At 37.2% G+C, this 27900-nt stretch overlaps 2 protein-coding genes across 2 annotated transcripts in view; one reads left to right on the top strand and one right to left on the bottom strand.

Annotated features, from left to right (window-relative positions):
* Positions 1–510: 510 nt before the first annotated feature.
* Positions 511–11897, bottom strand: LOC134751975 (zinc finger protein 420-like). Its single transcript, XM_063687499.1, has 5 exons — positions 11696–11897; positions 8912–9053; positions 8351–8413; positions 6240–6302; positions 511–5264 (listed from the first exon to the last, which is right to left on the bottom strand). The coding sequence occupies exons 1-5, from the start codon at positions 11822–11824 to the stop codon at positions 2839–2841; spliced, it is 2823 nt and encodes a 940-aa protein (XP_063543569.1). The 5' UTR covers positions 11825–11897; the 3' UTR covers positions 511–2838.
* Positions 11898–12208: 311 nt separating this feature from the next.
* LOC134751978 (zinc finger protein 260-like) overlaps positions 12209–27900 on the top strand; it is a 33222-nt gene continuing 17530 nt past the window's right edge. Inside the window, exons 1-4 of the mRNA XM_063687504.1 lie at positions 12209–12373; positions 21506–21647; positions 22421–22483; positions 24242–24304. Of these exons, the coding sequence (XP_063543574.1) occupies positions 12245–12373; positions 21506–21647; positions 22421–22483; positions 24242–24304 (397 nt within the window). The 5' untranslated portion in view covers positions 12209–12244. The remainder of the gene's footprint in view (positions 12374–21505; positions 21648–22420; positions 22484–24241; positions 24305–27900) is intronic.

Here is a 27900-nt window from a genome sequence, read left to right as displayed (position 1 = left end):
TTCTCTTCCTCTTCGCCACACATACGACAATCGGTGTTGTCAGCGTGTCCCACACGACACCCAGCGTGTCGTGGCGCGTTGGTACAAAAAAAAAAACAAATAATGAGGGCTATCGTTTTTTTGCTCACCAGTTGGCGCCTCTGTTGATGGTGGTCCAAAAGACTAAAGAACAGCTGTCAGTCATTGAAGTGACAAGTGACATTTGACATTTCGAACTATGGAAAAGACCACCATCTACACTAGCGCCCCTAGCGGCGAATTCATACGCGTTAGCCCTCATTGATTGTAAACTAATTTACTTCACAATTCATAATGGTGCATATAAAACTATTGACATTTCTATATACTTTTTTTATTATTATTGCAATACAGGTCAAATCAGGTCAGGTTTTACAACGTAAAACGAATCTGAAATACGACTATACACCGCGTCGTATATTCTCAGTAATATCAATATGACTTGACGCTTCTCAACAATAAACAGTATACATTAGCTTACTTACAAATAAAGTACCCTCAAATGACATGTGTCACCTTGCATATGTACAGTCAACCAATTTGATTATTAGGCCACTATAGAACCATGTCATAATGAATCAATTTATTCATCTTCTGTATGCCGTTCTATTAACATGCTTAGTAGATGGCCTATTATGGAAATTGGTTATAACCTTAACTACCACAAAAATACACGTTTGGTACATTTAAATAGCATAAAGTCTTTTGTCCCCTGAACAACTAATCGTAACCAGGGTCTCTATTGTTTCCCATAAAGTTTTGTCATAATGTATTGTTTGTCCGCATTTTCTTTAGTGATAATTTGGTTTTTCTCAGAAACGCGTAACTTCTCAGGATTGCCATAAAACAAACCAAAGTAACCTAACCTATCTATGGGGTCCCTTTGTTTGACATAATTATTGAAAGTCATAATGTAGTGATTGTCATATTATCATTAGTCATAATTCTGAAACCGTTAACTTTTCAGGATTTTCCTCGGGTTATCCTATAGATAGGTTAGATTAGGTTTGTTTTATGGCAATCCTGAAAAGTTACGCGTTTCTGATAAAAACCAAATTATGACTAATGATAATATGACAATCATTACATTATGACCATGGAGACTATATAAAGGAGCCAAATCTCTATGTATGAAAAGTGTCCATCAAAAATCAGTAATTAGGCGGCGCCACCATACACCGAAATAAACTACTACCAAAAACAACCTACGTAATTTCATTTTATACTCATGTCCCAGAGCCTAACTAGCGCCACCGGAGAGATTAGGAACTATTATTTAAAGCTGAAAGCGGTCACTTTTGCAACAATTCTGCCATAAGAGATTGGCATCCTTTCTATACCATCCCTAATTATGACTCAATAATTATGTCAAACAATAGAGACCCCCTATCTATACACCCATACGAAAATCCTGAAAAGTTAACGGTTTCAGAATTATAACAAATAATAATCTGACAATCAATATGTCTTTCAATAATTATGTCAAACAAAGGGATCCCTTGTAACCATGGCAACGAGTTACACTAAAAACTTGATTCACCATCGAGCATTGTTCAGATCAACTATCCCACCGCCAGACGAGACTCCAAGCGTGTAAAGAATCCTTGGAACATATAAAAAGAAAGCGTTCTTCATTCTGATCCGGTCGCGGCCGTGGGAACATCTATACATTTTTTTTATTTATTTATTATAAACTGATCGGCGAATGGCCCTAGTCACACCTGATGGAAAGTGAAGACAGGGCCTAAGATGGAGCTCACCGGTTCAGTAACAGCCTATTCACTCTTGTTTTAAAGAGACCGAGGTCATATTGATCAGGGAATACAGATGGCGGGAGCGCATTCCATTCCTTAGCCGTCCGTACCAAAAAGGAGGAGGCAAAACGTTTCGTCCGAACGAATGGAATGTGGACCACGAACGGGTGCATTCGCTCCCCGCGCCTGGATGTCTGATGATGAAAAGGGGAAGGTGGGATCAGGTCGTGTAGTTCCTGTGCGCACTTCCCGAAATGTATCCGATAGAACACCGATAGGCAAGCGACTCGACGGCGATGCTCAAGGCTCTGTATCCTTGACTTGACAGATGGGTCATCGCCAAAGAGTCTATGAGCCCGGCGCTCTATTGAGTCCACATATACACTTAGCAAACAAGAAGCAAGAAAATCGGTGTTTTCCTTCTTAGTAACCCCAGTATTCAAATGTACTGATGTGCCGTCGGTAAAATTTCAGAAACTTCTCAAATTTTGGTATGCGAATCGAAATTTACTATTTCCGAAATGAAAGTTTCGTTTGTTGGAATAACAACATTAAACTGAGCTATATATAAATAAATTAATAAAATGCGTTTAATTTCAGACAACTCATAGGTTAGTAAGTTTTTAACTAAAAATTAAAACTAAAATTATTAATACTAAATACTAAGATACTACAACTAAAATGAGTTAGTATTACTTAATAACAATAACAAAGGTCTAAGCTAAAAGCCCTGCGTAACAGCCGTGGCGCGCGGTTCAGAGGCTCACGCACAATCGGAGCATGCAGCTCGTTGAACATATATAAACCATTTTACGAAATATAGATATATACAAACCATTTTACGAAAGAATTTAACAAATTTATGGTATCCTGGATATATGTGTTTCAACATGTTTCCTTAAACTTATTTCATCGAAAAAAATGGTTTCACATATTTCGCATTCGTATGACTGTTCATCGGTATGTATTTTTTTATGTCTTTCTAATTCAGATTTTGATGTAATGTGGTTATTACATTCTTCACATCTATACGGCTTCTCTCCGATGTGACTCATTTTATGCGTCTTTAAACTATCTTTTCGACTTGATTGCTGGTTACCGTCATTGTATCTGAATGGTTGTTCTTCGACGTGTCGTTTTCATAAGCCACGATATTTTCTATCTGTGTGAATTGTATACTGTCTTTTGTATAGCCGTGGTTAGACTTAACATGATAATCTAAACTATGTACTTGTGAAAATTGTTTGTTACATTCTTTACATTTGTATGGTTTCATTCCACTATGGCTTCTTTCATGGATAACTAAACTAGTTTTTTGTGTGAATTTTTTGTTACATTCTTTACATTTGTATGGTTTCATTCCACTATGGGTTCTTTCATGGATAACTAAAGAATGTTTAGCTGTGAATTCTTTGTTACATTCTTTACATTTGTATGGCTTCACGCCAGTATGGACTCTTTCGTGGTACTTTAAATGATCTTTTCTTGTAAATTGCTTGTTACATTCTTTACATTTGTATGGTTTCATTCCACTATGGGTTCTTTCATGAATGACTAAAGAATGTTTAGCTGTGAATTCTTTGTTACATTCTTTACATTTGTATGGCTTCACGCCAGTATGGACTCTTTCGTGGTACTTTAAATGATCTTTTCTTGTAAATTGCTTGTTACATTCTTTACATTTGTATGGTTTCATTCCACTATGGCTTCTTTCATGGATAACTAAGTATTGTTTATATGTGAATTGCTTGTTACATTCTTTACATTTGTATGGTTTCATTCCACTATGGCTTCTTTCGTGGATAACTAAATTCCCTTTTAGTGTGAATTCTTTGTTACATTCTTTACATTTGTATAGATTCATTCCACTATGGGTTCTTTCATGAATGACTAAAGAATGTTTAGCTGTGAATTCTTTGTTACATTCTTTACATTTGTATGGCTTCACGCCAGTATGGACTCTTTCGTGGTACTTTAAATGATCTTTTCTTGTAAATTGCTTGTTACATTCTTTACATTTGTATGGTTTCATTCCACTATGGCTTCTTTCATGGATAACTAAGTATTGTTTATATGTGAATTGCTTGTTACATTCTTTACATTTGTATGGTTTTATTCCACTATGGGTTCTTTTATGGATAACTAAGGATTGTTTATATATGAATTGCTTGTTACATTCTTTACATTTGTATGGTTTCATTCCACTATGGCTTCTTTCATGGATAACTAAACTAGTTTTTTGTGTGAATTTTTTGTTACATTCTTTACATTTGTATGGTTTTATTCCACTATGGGTTCTTTCATGGATAACTAAAGAATGTTTAGCTGTGAATTCTTTGTTACATTCTTTACATTTGTATGGCTTCACGCCAGTATGGACTCTTTCGTGGTACTTTAAATTATCTTTTCTTGTAAATTGCTTGTTACATTCTTTACATTTGTATGGTTTCATTCCACTATGGCTTCTTTCGTGGATAACTAAATTCCCTTTTAGTGTGAATTCTTTGTTACATTCTTTACATTTGTATGGTTTCATTCCACTATGGGTTCTTTCATGGATAACTAAATTGCTTTTTTGTGTGAATTCTTTGCTACATTCTTTACATTTGTATGGGTTCAGTCCACTATGGATTCTTTCATGGCTAACTAAATAAGTTTTTTGTGTGAATTCTTTGTTACATTCTTTACATTTGTATGGTTTCACGCCAGTATGGACTCTTGTGTGTATATACAAATAGGTTTTTGTTGCAAATCGCTTATTGCATTCACCACAAACGTACGGTCTCTCTGCTGAGTGAAATCTTAAATGCTTATTCAGTAATACGCTATTTAGAAATGCTTCATTACAAACTCCGCATGTATGTTCCGGGTGTGTATGTGTTCTGATATGTCGGATTAAAGTAAGTTTTGACGTAAATAGCTGACTACACATGTCGCAATAGTAGGTCTTCTTATTTGTTTGTGGTGCAATATGGTCTTGTTGATGTGTGATTAAACTAGAGTGGTGTGGTGTGTGTGTGGGGCGAGTGTCGTGTGTTTGTGCTTGTTCCTCCGCGGATGTGTGAGGGGGCGCGTCCTGCACACTGCTGGCGGGGCTCGGCTCGCGGTGTGACGGCACGGGACCCGGCTGGCTCGGCTCGCGGTGTGACGTCACGGGACACGGCTGGCTCGGCTCTCGGTGTGACGTCACGGGACACGGCTGACTCGACTCGCGGTGTGACGTCACGAAAAACGGCTGGCTCGGCTCGCGGTGTGACGTCACGGGACACGGCTGGCTCGGCTCGCGGTGTGACGTCTCGGGACACGGCTGGCTCGACTCGCGGTGTGACGTCACGGGACACGGCTGGCTCGGCTCGCGGTGTGAAGTCACGGGACACGGCTGGCTCGCGCGCGGGGAGTCGCGGAGGCGCTTGAGCCTCACGGAGCACGCCAGCGCGAGCTGCTGCCTACAGCGCAGGGACAGAGCTGCCGTGCTATCTCCGTACTCGCCGGCTGAACACACAACGTATTCACATTAGAGTGCAATCTGTGGGGTGTCACGCGCGCCTCCCGGGCAGGCGTATGGCAGTGGGCAGGCGCTCGACTCGCGCAAAATTGAAAATATATAATGCCTTCGAAACATAAATTTATAGATATTGTTCTGTTTATGGATGTCTGAATAAACGGAAGAACAATGAAGCAGAAATTACATTTTTTTTTAAATTCCGGACTATATTGACCGACATATTTTCAAAGGAATAAGTACTTCTGTGGCATACCTACTTCCGAGATATTCAGACATACTATCTCCGGATAAAAAAATTATGTTTACAGAAACAACGTTTGTAATTCCTACATATTTACATTAAAAATAATAAATCAGTAGGTATAGGTACAAAAACTTGTCGCGTGACAACCCCGTGCGGACACTCACAGCTCGGTCATAAAACTGCGGCGCAGAAAGAAGATTCACGGTTCGTGCGCGGTTATAAGTTTTAATTCAGGTATAATTTTATACCTAAATCTGACTTTTGTGAAGGAGTGAATTTTCTGTACGATAGTACTATTAGTTATTCTGTGGTGCAATAATACATGCGCCAGATATAGCATTCTGAGACATAGCGTTACATTAGACAAACTACGTCATCATTGCTTTATGTTGCGAGCTCCTAAATTACAGAAATCTGCTCTAAGAATAAATCGCTAGTAAGTAACAATATCTCACTTTTGTTTATTCTTGTCTTGGCACTAGTTTAGCGATGCCAAATAATCTTTCCTTAATTATTGTTTATTATTACGTGGCAACTTAAAAGTGACGTAGTTCGTGTCCCACGCTGGGATCGCATACCTGAGGAAATGCCTACCAGAAACCTAGAATATAGAAATGTCCGTATCTGCCGCTCTACATCTCGAATATACAAAGAATAAGTCGACTATCTTTTACATTTAGTGAAATTGATAATAATAAGATAAGAAAACAGTGCTTACGTAACAGATGTTCGTCAGGCGGCCAGTCTTCACACGGCGGGACCGGGGACACCCCGTCTGAACCTGAACACGTAATAACACATAAAGTGAGCTCATGTCGTTTTCGATTGTTTTAACGAGATGTAAGTAGCCCATTATGTGTAATGGAGGTTCTCTCTCTCTCTCTCTCTTTAGCCTTTTTCTACCCTTTGGGTGTAGGCCTCCTTCATTTTGCGCCATTCGTCGCGGTTTTTTTTTTTTATTTATTTAAACTTTATTGCACAAGCAAAGAAAAATGTACAAATGGCGGACTTAATGCCAAAAGGCATTCTCTACCAGTCAACCATTAGGTCAAACAGAGACATAAATGTTGGTGCAGGATAGATTCATAAATTATAACGAGAAATAGAACCAAAAAAATATTCAAATATTATGTATATATATATAAACATAATAACGTAAACTAACACAATTATGATTAAATACTAATACTTATATGATATACAAAAGATAAACTAATACATATTAGTACATACAAGATGGAGAACATTATTTAAATTCTTCTGACAGAAGATGCTTGCGGAGTAGACGCTTAAAAACAGGCTTGCTTGGGGCTTGTCGAATCGAGAGAGGGAGGGAATTCCAGAGACGGATTGCCTCAACGGCGAAAGAGTTGGACATAAAACCAGTACGGTGAGAAGGGATGGAGAGTTTGAGTGAGCGGGAGGAACGCAGTTTACAGCCTGGACGGGGGGCGACAAAAGTGAATTTACATTTAAGATATCCTGGTGTAGAAGGCTCGAACAATATGGAAAATAATATACTCAGGATTCTAAGGGACCTACGCCGACGGATGGAAAGCCAGTTGAGCTGACGTCGATAGAAAGAAACATGGTCGTATTTGCGAAGGCCGAAAATAAAACGTATGCCATTATTAATGAGACGGTCAAGTTTATTGAGGTACTCCTGCGAGATATTAGTCATGCATACGTCCGCATAGTCAATGACTGGCAAAACTAGAGCCTGCACTAGGAGTTTTTTGGTACCTACTGGGAGAAAATTCTTAAATTTGTAGAGATTACGCAGCGTCCAACAGACTTTCCGACTAATTTCTGAGATTTGGTAATTCCAGGTAAGGCTTGGATCTAAAACAAGGCCGAGATCTTTCACTTGTTTAGATACTGGAATGATGGTGCCATCAAACAAGATCGACGCGATAGAAACCGCACCAAGCTTCACTAGTTGTTGTTGGCTTCCCAGAATAATAGCCTGACATTTCGATGGATTGACACTAATGCCAAAGCTACTGGACCATTCAGCCGCGGTTCTGTGCGACTTGGAGCCACTGTTTCCCCACAGTCTTCTTAATGTCGTCGTCCCAACGCATCTGGGGTCTACTTTGAGGACGCTCTTCCCCCCATGGTCGCCACTCGAGTAGTCGTTTGCTCCACGAATCGGTCTTCCGTGCTATATGACCAGCCCATTCCCACTTCAAATTGGCTACGCTTTTTATAACATCATTGACTTTGCTCTGTTGTCTCAGCCATTCATTTGTTTTACGGTCTCTCAATGTGATCCCCACCAATTTTCTCTCTAACGCCCGCTGGGCAACGCTCAATTTACGTAGTATGTCTTTGGTGAAAACCCAGGTTTCAGCTCCATAAGTGAGAACAGGCAGGATACATTGGTCAAATATGCGTGCTTTTTGTTCGGCCTTAAGGTTCATTTTGAAGGCAAACTCGAGATTGGAATAGGCTGCCCAGGCTAGTCGTACGCGTCTGTTGATCACATACGTATGTACATCTGTTGATCTCGTATGTACATAATGGAGGTTATGTACATAATTTTATTCTCATGTTTCTTCTCATTTTCATTTACCTTCCTCCTCAATTCAGGGCTTCCCCGACTGCAATTATTAATAAATTATGAGAGTTAGGGTTCCTCCTTCCAAGATCCCATCCGACATTTCAACCCGGATATGTTTTTCTTCACATATTAGCTATTGAAAATATATCAAATGATATTCGGTATGGAAGCTGCACCTTACTGCTAAGTAGTACGCTATTCTTTTCGTTTTATAACTGATTGTCAACTTATTCTACCAAGTTCTGAATACCACTTTAGATACTTACGTAGAGAAGGCTCGAAAGGCTCGCTGCACGCGCCATCTTCAGGTTCATCTAAGACTTCCTCGTCTAAAATATAACACGTTATAAGATTTAAAACAAACATCCAAAGGAAACATCAGAAACGGTTCCTATTTGGCGGTATTTTCCCAAATATTCGTGTTGAACCTATTACCTTGATATGGCAATCAAAAGTAACTAAATATTTATTTATTTTATTTTATTAAATACAGCAGCAACTATCCTTACAGGTAAACCTAATACAATAGTGCCTTAACCTTAAATTAAAAATAATCCTTATTACTACTTAACCAAATAATTCAAATTAAAAATTCAATATGTGATGAATAGCCACATAATGACTTGCTGGCACCAAACAAAACGAGTATGCATAATATCTATAAAAATACAGAATTCAACTGATTCAACACCACTATATGTGTGCCTAATGCCTATAATATTGAAGTGTTCCATCGATTTCTCCATAATGCCATCATCAGATCCTGAAATGATGATAATGGGACTAAATGTGATTACAAATAACTTGATATCAGGCTTAATATTTACCTTTGACACTCAGTCCTCCCTCCAACCTCTCCTGCAGCTCGGCCTGGCAGTGCTGCACCTGCATCTTGAAGTGGCACGCCTCCCGCAGGCGCTCCAGACACACCTCGCAGATACCACTCTTGCCATTGTTACTTGGTGTCAGCTGCAAAATGTAGTATATTTGTTTCTGTCAATTTATGTCTATATTAATATTGTCTTCGGTTACCGCGATAGTTACATATGAAATAAAACTATGAAAACGGATTATATTGCGTATATTGTATATGTCTATATTCTCGGCACACAAGACTCATAGCATATTCTATGTAATAAAAAAGTATTTGAAAGTTATAGGGTTACTGTTTAACTAAGGTAGATATGGAGCGAATATTCGGTATTTGCCATGTTTCGTATTCGGCCGAATATTCGGCAAATATTTCTTATTATATTTGTCATGTTGCAACACTGTAAAATGTATGCTCCTCCAAAACTTTACTCTCCTTCTCAAGTACTCTCTTCCATTAGGTTAATATGTTTTCCCGTTGTAATTAAACCACATGATGAGACATGTTGAATCCACAGGATGTTGTGATTATTTGGAGTGTTGAAAATTTGTTCAAGTTTTTGACTGAGACTGTAGAGAGATCTGTAGCTGCTGATGTAATTAAAGCATGTTCAAATGGCTTATTATAATGATATAGATGAACCGAATAATTCACCAGAATATTTGCTTCAGCAAGATCTGACACAAACATTCGCAAACTCCATATTTGCCCTATCTCTATTATCTCTCAATCTCTGAGGCAATGAGAAATAGGGAATATTACGCGAAACTCTGAGTAGGGGGCGCCAGGGCGCCACTACCACAATCTAAGGGTCTATCGTGAAACAAGAAAATTTCTTTATCTAACATCTCTGTCACTCTTGCATATTCGAGCGATAAAGAGGCAATAATCGAACTTAAACTATCGTGGGACTTATTTCAAAATATTAATTTTAAACAAGCAGAAACGTCTGCGATCGATGCTATTAAGCTTAGAATAAATTTAAAAGTTGAAAAATTACTGCCTTGGGTGAGACTCAAGGCAGTAATTTTTCCACTTAAATTTATTCTAAGCTTAATATTTCAAAATATTTAGATGAGTATGGTTTTTACTCACTATTATTTTTAGTCGCTTTTGGCGACATGTTTCGGATTCTTTGGGAATCCTTCCTCAGGCACGAGTGTCCGTGGCGGTTGTACGTCGTGCACTGCCCGCGCCGCCTGCCTCGTCGCTCGTTGCGCACGCGCTGATGGGGCGGGGGCGGGGGGTGCCTGAGGAAGGATTCCCAAAGAATCCGAAACATGTCGCCAAAAGCGACTAAAAATAATAGTGAGTAAAAAGCGTACTCATCTAAATATTTTGATAAAGAGGCAGATAGCGAATTTTCGGATTCACATTTCCCAGGAGGTCCTCTGTAAGCTAACTGCCTTGATGCATCAATGTCATATTTTATTATCTCTGAAAACTTGTCAAAAACCTGTTAAAGGTTACAGTATGTATAAGTTACTCTATGGTTTACTAAAAAGGCTAGTGCTGCACTCTGGTGGCAGAACATTGCAGTAATATCCCCTATTCTTATAGTGAGTCATGGACTGTTTGCAGGCTGAACTGAGTCAAGCTGATTTGTATGTTGTGAAGTAAGTAAAAATGTCACATATAATAGTACATTTTACAACTAGTGTGAAAAGAATGTCTTTTTACATTTCACACGTGTTGTAAACGACGTTTTTTAATACAATTGCGAAAAAATAATAAATTAATATATCATTAGTAGAATCATACCAAACCAAACGAAAACCAAAAGTACCTATACAGCCCGCGATACGCGAGCTGCCGCAGCCCGCGATACCTTCATACTCGTGCGCGCCCCGGCCGCGGCCGCCGCGGGCCCGGCGCGGGTTGGTCAACGACACCTCCTCATAACTCATGAGGCCCTGGTACCTGCTCCGCGCTAAATTCAATTTTAACTGCGTTTCGAAAGTATAGTTTGGAACTAAAAAGTAAAAAGCACTAGTTCGGGAAATTGAGCTTCTCACATGCTACGCAGCCACAAAAAGTACCAATTTTTGAGCAACTGTATTAAAAAGTAATTTACACCCAAAACTTAGCTACCTTCTAAAAATTACTGCGCAACTTCTGTAGAAACTTCTTCTCTGAAATAAGCAGTAAACCTATACTTTTTCTTATATTAACTATGACTATGATTTAATACAAAGAAAAGATTATTTACAGAAAATGTAGATCTTAGTTCAGGCATCAACATTGTAGTGTCCTATTTTATTAACACATTGAACACCTAGCTCGTAATTTGCATACTATAATTGGTCACGTGCCCGGTGCGGACTTAATGTGTTATGTTATGTGTTAAATTTATGTCAATATGAGATGAAGATGCTTCAATAAAGCAGTTATCCATAGATATCTAGAAAAGCGAAACAAGTTAACTATCAATGTGAACAAAACAAACCTAGAACTGCTAGTAGTTTTGGTTTTGAACTTGATGTTCAGGTAATTTTATAAATTTAACTAAGTTTTCCGAAGAAAAGATTCTTATTTAAGTGTATATTATTAAGTAATACTTGTAACGATACCATATTGATAAAAAAAATTGAGGTTAGTTTTACAGCTTTTGGTTTTCGTTTAGTTGAACTTAAGTACCTAAGTAAGAAACAATACTAGTAAACCAATAACTGCAAGGGTCTAGTCTATACTCTGTGGTTACAGCAGATTTCAGGCAATGAGAATATTCTTCATTACTTACTTTGATTACAAAGCATTCTTCGATCATAACTGAGTATATTTCCGTTATGCCGAGACGAGTGTACGGTGTACACAAATCTTTCTCCGCCGGCAGCTGCAGGCAGCAGTGGCACAGGTTTGTCGATTCCATCACATTAGTACTTCAACACGCTCTTCACTGATTTATATTCATATATACGAGTAAAATACTGTGTAAAATTTACGACAATGCGCAATTTTCACATGTTTCCGCGGCTTTAGCACAGTCAACAATAACGTCAATAACTTCATGGTCTGTGCATCAAACTGTGATAATCACTGGAGTGTCGAACGGTAGACTCCCGACCGATTTCAAAAATCCGCGAGTGTCAAGCTGTCGACTCCCGACCGATTTAAAAAGTTCGCAAGTGCTATGGCGTCGGGAGTCGACATTCTGTCATTGTCAGTCATTGTCATGCCTCTTCTCTTCTGTCCTGTCAGTTGTTAAGTTGTTGATGTTGATTGAATCGTATGTGATGTGAATATAAAATTAAAATCGGTGAAAAGAAGAGCGTTTTAAAGTACTACTGTGATGGAATCGACAAACCAGTGTTACTGCTGCCTGCAGCGGCCTTCGGCGAAAGATTTGTGTACACCGTACACTCGTCTCGGCATAACGGAAATATATTCGGTCATGATCGAAGAATGCTTTGTAATCAAAGTAAGTAATGATGCAGAAAATGTTCATTGCCTGAAATCTGCTGTAACCACAGAGTAAAGACCCTTGCAGTTAATTGTTTACTATTATTGTTTCATACCTATTCAAGTAAACGAAAAGCTGTAAAACTAACCTCAAAAAATTTCTATCAATATGGTTTCGTTACAAGCACACAAGTTTTTAACTTAAATTTATAACTTATTCTTAAATTTATATAATTACCTAAACATCAAGTTCAAAACCAAAACTACTAGCACTTCTAGGTTTGTTCATATTGTTAGTTAACTTGTTGCTTTTTTCTAGAAATCTACAGATATTTTTTTTTGTTTTAAATCACGTACGATGAATATAAGAAAAACCGGTCAAGTGCGAGTCGGACTCGCGCACGAAGGGTTCCGTACTATTACGCAAAAACGGCATAGAAATCACGTTTGTTGCATAAGAGCCCCACTCAAATATTTCTTTATTCTATTTTTAGTATTTGTTGTTATAGCGGCAACAGAAATACATCATCTGTGAAAATTTCAATCGTCTAGCTATCACGGTTCATGAGATACAGCCTGGTGACAGACAGATGGACAGACAGACAGACAGACGGACAGTGGAGTCTTAGTAATAGGGTCCCGTTTTTATCCTTTGGGTACGGAACCCTAAAAAGTTTACTGCTTATTTCAGGCAATTTGTACAGAAGCTGCACAGTGATATTTAGAAGGTAGCTGAGTTTTTGGTGTAATTTTTTACTTACTTAAAACAACATACAAATCAGCTTGACTCAGTTCAGGCTGCAAACAGTCCATAACTCACTATAAGAATTTCTTATCATTGCCTCAGTTTAGAGATAGGCTGAATATGGAGTTTGCGAATGTTTGTTTCAGATCTTGCTGATGCAAATATTCAGGTGAATTATTCGGTTTATCTATATCATTATAATAAGCCATTTGAACTCGCTTTAATTACATCAGCAGCTACAGATCTCTCTACAGTCTCTTTTTAGGCAATTCCCTAATAACAAACATGTCAAAAACATGAACAAATTTTCAACACTCCAAATAATCACAACATTTTGTGGATTCAACATGTCTCATCATGTGGTTTAATTACAACGGGAAAACATATTAACCTAATGGAAGAGATTACTTGAGAAGGGGAGTTAAGTTCTGAAGGAGCATACATTTTACAGTGTTGCAAGAAGACAAATATAAAAAATAAATAAAAAATAAAAAAGCCTTTATTTCCAAATTTCCAATTTTACATTAAAAGTTTTTGCGTGTTGTTAGTAATTTTCTTATAGCTAGTAGTTAGTGTTAAGTTTGTGTATGTTATTTACTAATTTAATTTAATTTAATTTGGACCCCTCTTTGAGTGGAGGCCTCCTCCAATTCTCTTCATTTTTCTTTCCCTGCAGTTTCATGTCATTTTGTAGTGTTTTTCTGCGTACAGGTTCTTCATTTGTTTTGAAATTGTTTTTTTGTTCAAGTTTCTGTTGTGTAGTTTTTTGTTGTTTAGTTTCGCTGGGATTACTGGTTAGAGTTTTGTTGCGCATGATTTGTTTGTGGTTCTTTCGTTGGAGGGTTGCGGTCATAATTCCCCACGATGACCGCTATTCGTCTTGGGGAATGATAGTTTATGTTGGTTGCTTGATCTACTGTGGTGTGTTTCCGGGGGTCTGTCGTTCATTGCTATTCTTCGCTTCGTTCGCTCGTGGACTGATATGAATTTGCCCTTGGGCGGTTCATGAGATCGAAAGCATTTGTCTTATATATTTTATTTGGTGCCTTCTGGGGCACTTCTTCATCGGAGTCTTTTTTTGTTGGTGTTATCGTTGGTGACCTTTTTCTTTTTTCTGTTGCGTTTGATCTTTCTCTGATTATGAGTCGGTCATAGCGAATCACTGCGTTGTTTCCTTTTTTGATCTCTTCTTGCATCTTTGCTTTGAGTTCTTTTCTTGTGTTTAAGACGTCTTTTGGGAAGTCTTCTGTGACATAGGTGTCCAGGGGAAACTTTTTGTTGTTTTTTAGCAGTTCTGTCCTTCTCCATGCGAGGGTAAGTTTTACTAGTATGGGTCGACGTTTCTTTTCTTGCTTTCTGCCCAGTCTGTAGACGTCACTCAGTTCCCACTTATCGAACGGTTCTGATCCCGCAGCTGTGCTCACCGTGCTGAATGCCTCAATGACCAGTTTTTGGAGCTCGTTATTATTTTCCTCTGTTTCATCGATTCCATGAAGAATAATATTGTTCCTTCTTGTTTCTTTTTCCAGGCTTCGGACTTTGTTGTTTAGAGTTTCTACTTTGTCTTTCAGCACCTTATTTTCTTCAAAGAGTGGTTTCAGCTTGTCATCGATTGTGGAGGCCAAATCAGTGGTGAGTTTTTCTGTTTGTGCCTTCATTTGGTCTTTGTATTCTTCCTTCATTTTATTTATATTTATGTTCATGGTCTCCATTTTTTCTACTAGTTGTGTTATCAGTTTTTCCATAGTTGTTGAAAATTCTACTAATTGGTAGGAATTTTTAATATCGTGCAACACTGGGCAGTACTTGGTAACACTAATTCTGTCTTTGGTAGCTTTTTGTACTGGCAACTTCTTATGTATTTGACAGCTTAAGTGTCATAACACCGGATATCGTGTTTCAGTTCTGATACTGAAATTCTGCTCCCACAACCTTGATGCTGGCAAAATTGTCCCAATGGACAGATGCCATAAGAACCAAAAACTGAACTGAACTGAACTGATATGTGACAGTTCGTAGGTTATGATAACTAGTTATACGTATAGTTATGTTTGTTCTTGTTCTTGTTTTTTGTTTTCGCGCTTTTCGGTTTTTACGCACTGTTTTTGTCACTTTTAGTTTGTGATTTAATTTTCACTAATTATATTTCGTACCGCCGTACACTTTCCGTAACCAGATAGTTGTTATTTCACTAGATTTTTAATTAAATTTACGCTGTAGCACAGATACGGTTCGTTACTTGACAGCTCCCGGAAGTGAAGACAAATATAATCCATACTAAATCATAATTAAAATTGGGTCTATCGCGAATTTATCGTGTTATAAACTGATCCACCCATGCGCCATCTCTCTTCGCTAGCCCGTAATCACCCGAGTTGATTCAGTTAGAAGGTCGAACCATACTGTTCTATCTTCGGGAATTGTCATATACTTGGAAATTTCGACCTATGCCATCGTGACCGGATAGCCGAGCGGTTCAGGCACCTGTCCGGTAAACGGGGTACGCTGGTTCGATTCCAGCTCTGGACACTGGAGGCTTTGGTCATTTTTTCCTTCGTATATGACATTTATTTCAGTTTATAGTTTAAATAGTAGTGTGTCTACTTGAAAAACCACAAATTAAAATATTTTCATAGAAAGTAATTTAATTTGTTCTTAGAGTTATTTTGTTATCTTTATTTACCGATGTTTAATAACGTGATTTAATGTTTGTTCAAAACGCGAAAGTTCTAAATGCTATATAATCCATACTGTAAGAAAAACTCCAGCTTTCATAACAACAATATATTTCTTGATCACAATATTCCGTTACAGTTCAACATGCAATCACCTCTCTTCACAATCGTCCACCCTTCACCTCTGCCCGTAACTGAATGCCCGTTAACCGCCATGCCAGTCGCATTTTTCTTTTGTTTAAACTACCTTCCATTTACAAATGTTAACAATCAATACTTACTTACTTTACTTTTAAATATAATTAATTATAGATTGACAATGATTATTCAACTCTTTATTTTATGAAATCTTTTCCGAATAATTAGTAATTTTAAAAAATCTTACACTCGCCCATCCTGGCATTGTGCATGTCCTCATGCACAGTCATACTAATCACGTTTATCATCTAATCTTACACTCGGCATGTTAAATCATCGGGCATTCAGAAAGAAAATTATAAATACTTCATTACTCATGTAATACAATTGCTTTGTCTATCACTACATATATCTACATATTTTCTTGTTATCTATTGAATTAATCTATATATTCATATAATTATTTCAAATCGAATAATATACATATATCCATCTAAATACACAGTTTTTTTTTAAATATAAATCCGACATCACATTCCTTTTTTTTATTGTATCAAATATAGTTTTTTTTTTTTGCATACTTCATCATACTTAACATATTCTATTTCTAACTTTTTTTTTACTCATTTTAGGTGTAGCACATTATTTCTCATGTTTTTTCATTCAGTTTTTTTCTAATGTGCTATTTACATAATCACTCTCTTGACACAAACGTGTCTCACCACATTTTTATTCATTTCCGTTTTTTAACTCATTTCAACTGTAGCACATCATTTCTCGTTTTGTTTTTCATTGTGCTGTGTTAGTTTTTTTTGTGCTACTTATCAGTCTCATATAACTAATCACAATACTGGAGCCCCCTTCATGTCTCCAATACTGCCTCATATAACTAATCACAATACTGGAGCCCCCTTCATGTCTCCAATACTGCCTCATATAACTAATTACAATACTGGAGCTCCCTTCACGTCTCCAATACTGCCTCGTATAACTAATCACAATACTGGAGCCCCCTTCATGTCTCCAATACTGCCTCATATAACTCAAAGCTTCACTAGGTTAATAACTCAAAGATTCAGAGATTCAATAATTCAAATATTCAATATCTCAGATTTAAGAATTCAAACTCAAAGTTTCAATAATTCACTCAAAGATTCAATAATTCAATTACTAGGTTCAATATTTCAATAACTCAAATAATTCTATAACAAATTATTCAATAACTCAATAACCCAACGATTCAGTTATTCTATAACTCAGATTCAATAACTCAATAGCTCAAAGGTTCAATATTTCAATTACTCAAATAATTCAATAACTCAGATTCAATAATCCCATAACTTAAAGATTCAATAGCTCAAAGATTCAATAATTCAGTAACTCAGAGATTCAATAATTCAATAACCCAAAGGTTCAAATATTTCAATAACTCAAATAATTCAATAATCAAATAATTCAATAACTCAAATAATGCAATAACTCAAATAATTCTAACTCAAATAATTCTAACTCAAATAATTATATAACTCAAATAATTATATAACTCAAAGATTCAATAATTCAAGAACTCAAAGATTCAATCATTCAAGAACTCAAAGATTTAAGAATTCATTAATTCAAAGGTTCAAATATTTCCTTAACTCAAATAATTCAATAACTCAAGTAATACAATAATCAAATAATTTAACAATCCAAATAATGCAATAACCCAAAGATTCGATAATTCAATAACTCAAATAATTTAGTAACACAAATAGTTCTATAACTCAAATAATTAATTAACTCAAAGATTCAATAATTCAATAAATGAAATAATTCAATAAGTCATATAATTTAATAACTCAAATAATTCAATAATTTAAAGAAAATAATTCAATAACAAAGATTCAATTAGTCAACAACTCAAAGATTCAATCATTCAATAAGTCAAAGATTTAAGAATTCAATAACTCAAAGATTCAATAATTCAATAACGCAAATAATTCCATAACGCTTATAATTCCATAACTCTAATAATTCAATAACTCAATAATTCAATAACAAAGATTCGATAACTTAAAGATTCAATAATTCAATAACTCAAAGATTCAGTAACTCAAAAATTTTAGAATTCAATAACTCAAAATTCAGTAACTCAAAGATTCAATAACTCAAAGGTTCAAATATTTTAACAACCCAAATAATCCAATAACTCAAATAATTCAATAATCAAATAATTCAATAATAAAATAATTCAATAACTCAAATAATGCAATAATTCAAAGATTTAATAATTCTATAACTCAAATAATTCAGTATCTCAAAACTCAATGAATTCATTAACTCAAATATTCAATAACTCAAAGATTTAATAACTCAAACGTTCAATAATTCAATAACTGAAATAATTCAATAAGTCAAATAATTCAATAATTCAAAGGTGAAATAATTCAATAACTCAAAGATTCAATAATTCAATAACGCAAAGATTCAATTATTCAATAACTAAAAGATTCATTTATTCAATAATTGAATCTTTGTAATTCAATTACTCAAATGTTCAAATATTTCAATAAGTCAAATAATTCAATGACTCAAATAATTCAATAACAAAGATTCAATAATTCAATAACTCAAATCCAATTATTCAACAACTCAAAGATTCAATTATTCAGTAACTCAAAGATTTAAGAATATAATAACTCAAAGATTCAATAACGGTTCAATATTTAAATAAACTCAAATAATTCAATAACTCAAAGGTTCAAATTTTTCGTAACTCAAATAATACAATAACCAAATAATTTAATAACTCAAATAATGCATTAACCCAAAGATTCAATAATTCAATAACTCAAATAAGTCAGTAACCCAAATAATTCTATAACTCAATTAATTCATTAACTCGAAGATTCAATAATTCAATAACTCAAAGATTTAATAACTCAAAAGTTCAATAATTCAATAGCTGAAATGTTTCATTAAGTCAAATAATTTAAAGATCAAATAATTCACAATAAGTTTCCAATTTATTGTGACAAATTCCTCATTTTCTATCTATTCAACATGTGTCAACTACCCTATTCAATAACTAAAATAATTCAATAATACTGAATACTCGATACTAGATACTAGATACTCGATACTCGACACTAGACACTCGATGCTCGACACTAGACACTCGATGCTCGATACTCGATACTCGATAATCGATACTCGATACTCGATACTAGACACTAGACGCTCGATGCTCGATGCTGGATACTCGATAATCGATACTCGATACTCTAGACTCGATACTCGATGATACTCGATACTCGATACTCTATACTCGATACTAGATATGAATACTAGATTCGATACTAGATACTCGATCAATAAACCTTTAAATCAAATAAACAAATAAATGTGGTATTTTCTATAAAAAGGGACCCCATTGTCGATGATTGAGATGAAGTCTCAGTTTTAAAGCAACTCACGGTATCCATCACATATTACCATATCAAATCATTCATCTCACGTTTTAATAATATTATGATACTAAAAGTGGGTTTACATGACCTTCCTGGACTCAACTCTTTAACACATAAAGAGTTGATCGTAACTCTGCTGTGTCTGCTCAGTCTGCTGCTGCTGCGGCTTCCTCGGTTGCGACTCCGTCTGTCCGGGGACTGGCGGCGATGGCGACTTTGTCCATCACCAGATTTCGATTTTCGGCCTGGATGTCTTTTCCTCATGGTCCATAGTCTGGAACTCGAAAACAACACCAGCAATGGAAGAGTTCTACACCTTTGGATTGTCAATAGTAGACAAATATAAATATACCAAAATTTTTCTTGTTAAGCTAAATCCAACTGTTTTACTTATTTAGTTAATTTTACGTTACCGTTTTGAATTCCGGGGTAGCATACGAGACGTTTAAAACAGATTTAAAATCCAAAACAGATCCGAATCCCTGTACGGATCCGAAACACAGGCTTTTTAAAACGAGAAAATTTTAGAATATCAGGTACGGATCCAGTATCGGTACAGACTCGACTTCGGGAACGCGAGATAGATCCGATATTTGAAACGGGATCCAGAACACAAAACGGGTCCGTAACTACAATAAAAGTATCATTCCTACTTTTTAAAGTCTGAGTAGGTTACAATTTCGAAACCAAACCAATTAAAACCCGGTATATAATATTGATAAGTAATATATATAAATATGGTAAAAGTAGTAACCAGATAAGCGGTACATACATAGGACAAAATAATTCAATCTGCTCCTGTAAATAATAATATAGGTATCCGAACTATTTTGTCAAAATAAAAGGGTTTTCTAAAGGTTTCACGCTAATGCGATGTAATGAATGCACTAATAATATTATAGATAGGTATTACAACAATCACTAAATAAACCTGACTGTTGGTCTTGTAGAGAAAACTTGCATTATAATACCTTCGAGTGAACAACTAGGCCTTACGAAATGGGTTTACCCAATTATTTTGTTCTTGATAAAATTAACGGTGCTTTTGTTTCTAACCGACCGTTAAAAACTGACAGGAAATATGACGACATAATAAATTTTATTTAAACAGCAACCAATAAAGGGATTACTAAAATATATCTATAATACTTTCACACCACAGTTACTATAAACCAAATAATATAAAATTTTCATAGAAAGTAATTTAATTTGTTCTAAGAGCACTGTTACTTGGACTACAACGAATTAATTGGGCAATTAATCTTTATCTCGACCAGTTTATATATTAATATCATACTGACATTCCGGAATACAATACTGACTTGTAGGTACTTACCACTTCTGACTTGTAAGAAAAACTCCAGCTTTCATAACAACAATATATTACTTGATCACAATATTCCGTTACAGTTCAACATCCAATCACCTCTCTTCACAATCGTCCACCCTTCACCTCTGCCCGTAACCGAATGCCCGTTAACCGCCATGCCAGTCGCATTTTTCTTTTCTTTAAACTACCTTCCATTTACAAATGTTAACAATCAATAACTTTACTTTTAAATTTAATTAATTATAGATTGACAATGATTATTCAACTCTTTATTTCATGAAATCTTTTCCAAATAATTAGTAATTTTAAAGAATCTTACAATACTAATATTATAAATGCGAAAGTGTGTCTGTCTGTCTGTCTGCTACCTCTTCACGCTTAAACTGCTGAACCGATGTAGTTGTAATTTGGTATAGAGATAGTTTGAGTCCCGGGGAAGGACATGGGGTAGTTTTTATCCCAGAAGTCATCCTTTAAGGGGGTGAAAAGGGGGGTGGATGTTTGTATGGGGAATCGATAAAAAGCAGATTGGACAAAAAATAATTAAGCTACCCAAATTATAATTACACGCAGACGAAATCACGGGCAAAGGCTATAAAAAATATTTGCCGAATATTTGGCCGACTACAACTTATAACAAAACATGCGGCATATGCCGAATACCGAATAGTCTACCTCAATTAAACAGTAGCCCATATAACTTTTAAATACGTTTTTATTATATAGAGTATACTATGAGTCTTGTCTTGTGTGCCAAGAATGAATATAGACATAAATTTAAGGACAGAAACAAATACACTACATTTTGCAGCTGGCACCAAGCGACAATGGCAAGAGTGGTATCTGCGAGGTGTGTCTGGGGCGCCTGCGGGAGGCGTGCCACTTCAAAATGCAGGTGCAGCACTGCCAGGCCGAGCTGCAGGAGAGGTTGGAGGGAGGACTGAGTGTCAAAGGTAAATATTAAGCTTGATATCAAGTTATTTGAAAACCTGTTTAGTCCTATTATCATCATTTCAGGATCTGATGATGGCATTATGGAGAAATCGATGGAACACTTCAATATTATAGGCAGTAGGCACATCTATAGTGGTTTTGAATTGTGTATTTTTATAGTAATTTATGCATACTCGTATTGTTTGGTGCCAGCAAATCATTCTGTTGCTATTTATCACATACTAGCTTTTGCCCGCGACTTTGTCTGCATGGAATTAGTAATTTGGGTACCTTAATTCTTAAACAAATCTGCTTTTTAATCCATCCTTTTTTCATCCCCAAAATGGTCTACACTATACATTTCCACCCCATTTTTTATACCCTTAAGGGATGATTTCGGGAATAAAAGTTATTCTATATCCTTTCCCACATTTCAAAATATCCTCATACCTAATTTCATCTAAATCGGTTCAGCGGTTATTGATTCCCCATACAAATTTCCACCCCCTTTTCACCCCCTTGAGGGGTGAGTTCTGGGATAAAAAGTATCCTATGTCCTTCCCGGGACTCAAACTATCTGTATACCAAATTTCAACTAAATCGGTTCAGCGGTTTAAGCGTGAAGAGGTAACAGACAGACAGACTTTCGCATTTATAATATTAGTATGGATTTAGTTACTTTTGTTTGCCACGAATTCAACACGAATATTTGGGAAAATACCGCCAAATAGGAACCGTTTCTGATGTTTCCCTTGGATGTTTGTTTTAAACCTTATTACGCGTTATATTTCAGACGAGGAAGTCTTCGATGAACCTGAAGATGGCGCATGCAGCGAGCCTTCCGAGCCTTCTCTACGTAAGTATCTAAAGTCTTCTTATTGTGTGAAGGGATCATAACTAAATAATATTTTGCAAATATCTTGCCACCTCTAACCTCTAACCCCCGGGAGGTAGCTCTTATGTGGTCTTCTGTAGTGCACGTAGTTGGACACAGGGAACACTGCATCATATGTTGCGTTGTTTGTAGGTCGCCACATTCGTATAGTGCATCACTTTGTCCCGGGTTGATTCCCCATTTCAGAAGGTTGTCTTTGGATCGGCCCACTCCTGATCTAAAGTCGTGTTCACTGTATTCTAGAATAAATTGACAGCAGTTATAAAAGGAAACGAATCGAGTGCTACTTAGCAGTAAGGCATGCAGCTTTTATAGCGAATATCATTTGATATATTTTCAATAGCTAATATGTGAAGAAAAACATTTCCGGGTAAATGTGGTATAGGAGCTTGGAAGGAAGAATTCTAGTTCTCATAATTTAGCAGCTGGGGAAGCCCTGAATTGAGGAGGAAGGTAAATGAAAATCAAAAGAAACTAGAGAATAAAATTACATAACCCCCATTACAATTATGATTTTTACCATAATGGGCTACTTACATCTCGTTAAAACACTTTCGAAAACGACTTCGTCTGCGCAGAATTATCCTTTTATCCTTATTATCCTAGCTTTTAAATCCATCCTTTTTTCACCCCCAAATTGGTCCACTCAATAAATTTCCAAACCATTCTTACACCCTTAAGGGATGATGCCGGATGTGCGGAAGCACAGCTAAAACTATCCCCATACCAAGTTTCATCTAAATCGGTTCAGCGGTTATTGATTCCCCATACAAATTTCCACCCTCCTTTTCACCCCCTTGAGGGGTGAGTTCTGGGATAAAAAGTATCCTAAGTATACTGGAAGGTTGTCTGGAAGAGATCGCTTTTTAGCGATAAGTCCGCCTGTTGTTACCTACTCACTTATATCCTGTCTTTGTTTGTAACATGTATTTTTCTTTGTAGTGCACAATAAAGTATTTTATTAATCTCTTTATTATTATAATTATCCTATGTCCTTCCCCGGGACTCAAACTATCTTAATACCAAATTTCAACTAAATCGGTTCAGCGGTTTAAGAGTTAAGAGGTAACAGACAGACAGACAGACACACTTTCGCATTTATAATATTAAGTACTAGCTTTTGCTCGCGACTTAGTAACCGCAGCTCGCGTAAGAATAGCGCCTGGATAGTGTAATGGAACTATAAATAGCAATCATGGAATTTGAGTATATGCTTAGAATAGAATAGAATAGAATAGAATTTCATTTAATCAAGTAGGACTTTACAATCTCTTTTGAATCGTCAAAAGTACTTTACAACTAAATTAAAAAATAAATAATAGCTTACAAAATACAAAATTCAACAATTAAAATTTCAAATACAATACAAATACATTTCATCATTTATTCATTTACTTATAGAAGGCCATGCATCTTTATCATTAATATACTCTTCGACTGTGTAATATGCCTTATGCAGTAGACCAGATTTAACATATTTTTTAAGTCCAGGAAATGGTAAATCCAGTGCCTCCCTTGGTAACTTATTGTAGAACTGTATACACTGTCCTAGAAAAGATTTCTTCACTCTCCTCACACGAGATCTAGTTATTGCTATTTACACAAATCTAGTTATTGTTATTTGCTTAATTGCTTATGTACACAAATTATCAGACACTTCATTAACGATTTCAATTCCATCCCGCTTTCGACCCTCTTAAGGGATGATTACATGTTCAGGTTCAGACGAGGAGTCCCCAGTCCCGCCGTGTGAAGACTGGCCGCCTGACGAACATCTGTTACGTAAGCACTGTTTTCTTATCTTATTATTATCAAGTTCACTAAATGTAAAAGGTAGTCGACTTATTACGTAAGACGATTTAGGGGGGAGGGGGGGTCGAACATATCTTATTTTTTCTTACAAGGGAAGGGAGGGGGTTTTCATAGTTCTTACGTAAGATCACAAACATCGTTTTTTTTTAAATTTCTGTGAAATTATGATGTTTAAAAAAACACTGACCCACACTGCATGCTATCAAACATGGTGCAGAGTATAGACGTTCCAAAAACGATTTTTTTGAAAAATAAACCCTAAAACAAACCAAACGTGTCTTAATTTTTTCCTGTAGATTCTTACTTAATATAGAGGGGAGGCGGTCAGCCTTTTCTTATTTTTTATTAAATAGGGGAGGGAGGAGGTCAAAAACTGGTAAAAATCGTCTTACGTAATAAATTGGACTTGCCCCGAGCCCTCCTACATCAGTAGCAGAGCCCCAGCAAGCACAACACAGACATTCGGATGCAACACGCCACTCACGCCAGCTAAGCTACCGGTCGCCTTCACCACGGCCCCGAAATCTGGCCCCGCTCAAACGGTATCACCGGGCTAGGGGTCGTGGGGTTGGGTATCGAATATCGATCGGTAGCGAAGAGCTGGCCCACACCGGCAGCCAATTCTTCCCTCAATTGACGAAGATTGACCTCCCCACATCGGTGAGGAGCGACCCGCAACAGCCGTCGCAGCCGGAAGGCGGACACGGCCTCTCATACCTCCCATCAGGGAGGTATCGAATGACATCCATCCATCCATATAAATACATCACTCTCTCTACAACCTCACCCGAGGTAACAACTAACACTAACCAGTATTGTTCTAACCATAAAATGTGTTAGTACTAACCTCCGCACAAACTAACCCGGTAATGGTGGTAATGAGGGCTACCGTTTTTGTGCTCACCAGGTGGCGCTACTGTAGATGTAGGTCCAAAAAAACAGATCTCAAAATTCTTCTATGCTTATTTTTATAAAATCAATACGTTCTAATATACTCAAAAGTATTTTAACGTCTAAATGTGCCATTTTTTCAACATGTTTAATTTTGCATATATTTTAGTTTGCACTTTTTTACCCGACTGCCAAAGGAGGAGGGTAATGTTTTTCGAGTGTATGTATGTATGTATGTCTGTTTCTTGGTGGCCTCCTGTAGCCTAAACGGCTTGATGGATTTTGATGTATAAGGTATGGTTAGATTCGTCTTGATCACGGGAGTGTCATAGGGTAAATTTTATCCCGAAAGTCCTACGGGATACAGATATAATTAAATTAAATTAAATTAAATAATTATTTATTTCAGAAATTCAATTTCCATAATATATTAGTAACTTATTCTATTAACTCTTAACCTATGTCACAGAATAACTAATAGTACTACCGTACAGAAAATTCACTCCTTCACAAAAGTCAGATTTAGGTATAAAATTATACCTATACTCGCCGCCTGCAGAAACTTATAACCGCGCCCGAACCGTGAATCTTCTTTGCGCGCCGCAGTTTTATGACCGAGCGGCAAGTGTCGGCACGGGGTTGTCACGCGACAAGTTTTTGTACCTATACCTACTGATTTATTATTTTTAAGATAAATATGTAGGAATTACAAACGTTGATTCGGTAAACATAAAATTTTTAGCCGGAGATAGTATGTCTGATTCTCACGGAAGTAGGTATGCCACAGAAGTACTTATTCCTTTAAAAATATGTCGGTCAATATAGTCCAGAATTTAAAAAAAATGTTTTTAGGGTTCCGTACCCAAAGGGTAAAAACGGGACCCTATTACTAAGACTCCGCTGTCCGTCTGTCTCTCTGTCTGTCACCAGGCTGTATCTCATGAACCGTGATAGCTAGACAGTTGAAATTTTCACAGATGATGTATTTCCGTTGCCGCTATAACAACAAATACTAAAAACAGAATAATATAAATATCGTGCGAGACGAGCGGCAGCCCACTGCCATACACCTTCCCGGGCGGTGCGCCGGCCAAATATACCTAAACTGCGCAGTGACACCCCCCTGCCTATGTTAGTGACAATATCTATGTATGTAATCTATGTATACTTTAACTATTATAAACATGTAGGCTACTCCAGTACTTCCAGAAAGCGCCATCTATCCTGTCTGCGACTGTGGCTAGGATGCTGTTAGAGCTCCCCGCACGCGCCGCACCAGCGACGCCACCCGCTTGCGCATGATGGCGTGGAAGCCGTTGGTGCGCGCCTCCGCGAACATACCGCTAGCGCTGCAATAACGCGGCAACCCCAACAGCATCCTAATAGTACATTTTACAACTAGTGTGAAAAGACATTTCACACGTGTTGTAAACGACGTTTTTTAATACAATTGCGAAAAAATAATAAATTAATATATCATTAGTAGAATCATACCACCAAACCAAACCAAAACCAAAAGTACCTATACAGCCCGCGATACGCGAGCTGCCGCAGCCCGCGATACCTTCATAGTCGTGCGCGCCCCGGCCGCGGCCGCCGCGGGCCCGGCGCGGGTTGGTCAACGACACCTCCTCATAACTCATGAGGCCCTGGTACCCCTGCTCCGCGCTAAATTACATTTTAACTGCGTTTCGAAAGTATAGTTTGGAACTAAAAAGTAAAAAGCACTAGTTCGAGAAATTGAGCTTCTCGCACGCTACGCAGCCACAAAAAGTACAACTTTTTGAGCAACTGTATTAAAAAAGCATTATTATATTGGACGCGTAGGGCGCTGTAAGTTTTTTGAGTAAAGTTGATCCATAGGCTGCAAGTGTAAAATGACTGACAGTACGCCTTAAAAAGGGTGATTTTAACGATGCTAGTACACCTTGCGAACCTACGAATCGACATATTACTTCTTACTGCCAGCGCCCTACGCTCCATTTCCACATCTACGTCATCTTTTAGCGATGAGGTTACCCAGTGTCCCAAATACTTAAATTCTCTTACGACTTTAAGAGGAGTGCCATTCAGTCTCACTGGAGGTAACATAAGGTCGTCTAATTGGACGGTTCTTCCTCTGAAGACTAGCAGCTCACTTTTAGAGACATTGTACTTGAGACCCTGGGCCTCCGCATACCGCTCACAAACACTTACTAGCGTCCTGAGGGCGTCGATCGACGGGCTCAGCAACACCATGTCGTCCGCGTAACTAATGTTATTTACGAAAGTTCCATCTATTGAACATCCGACCATAGTGTTGCTGAGCTTCTCGATCAGCCGATTAACGTATAAGCTGAAGAGTCTGGGCGACGTAAGCCCCCCCTGCCTGACCCCGCACTCCAACTTGTACTCATCGGATAGCGAACCCGCCCACTTTACGACATTAGTTTGGTGGCCGTACCAAAATCTAAACAGTTCCACCAATTCCCCGGGTAATGACGTCTCCTCGTACAGTTTTTGCCAAAGTCTGTTATAGGACAACAAATCGAAGGCTTTGGAGAGAACACGCAAAAACTGGTGTTTTCCTATCTGTGTAGTATCGGACAGTGTGCTTAAGACAAAGGACTGCCGTCTCCGTGGACAAGCCCGACCGAAATCCAAATTGTGCGTCATGAAGCACCGTGTGCCTTTCC

This window comes from Cydia strobilella, chromosome 24 (assembly GCF_947568885.1).
Source record: "Cydia strobilella chromosome 24, ilCydStro3.1, whole genome shotgun sequence".
Lineage (NCBI taxonomy): Eukaryota > Metazoa > Arthropoda > Insecta > Lepidoptera > Tortricidae > Cydia > Cydia strobilella.
This window is presented reverse-complemented; position numbering and strand designations above follow the sequence as displayed.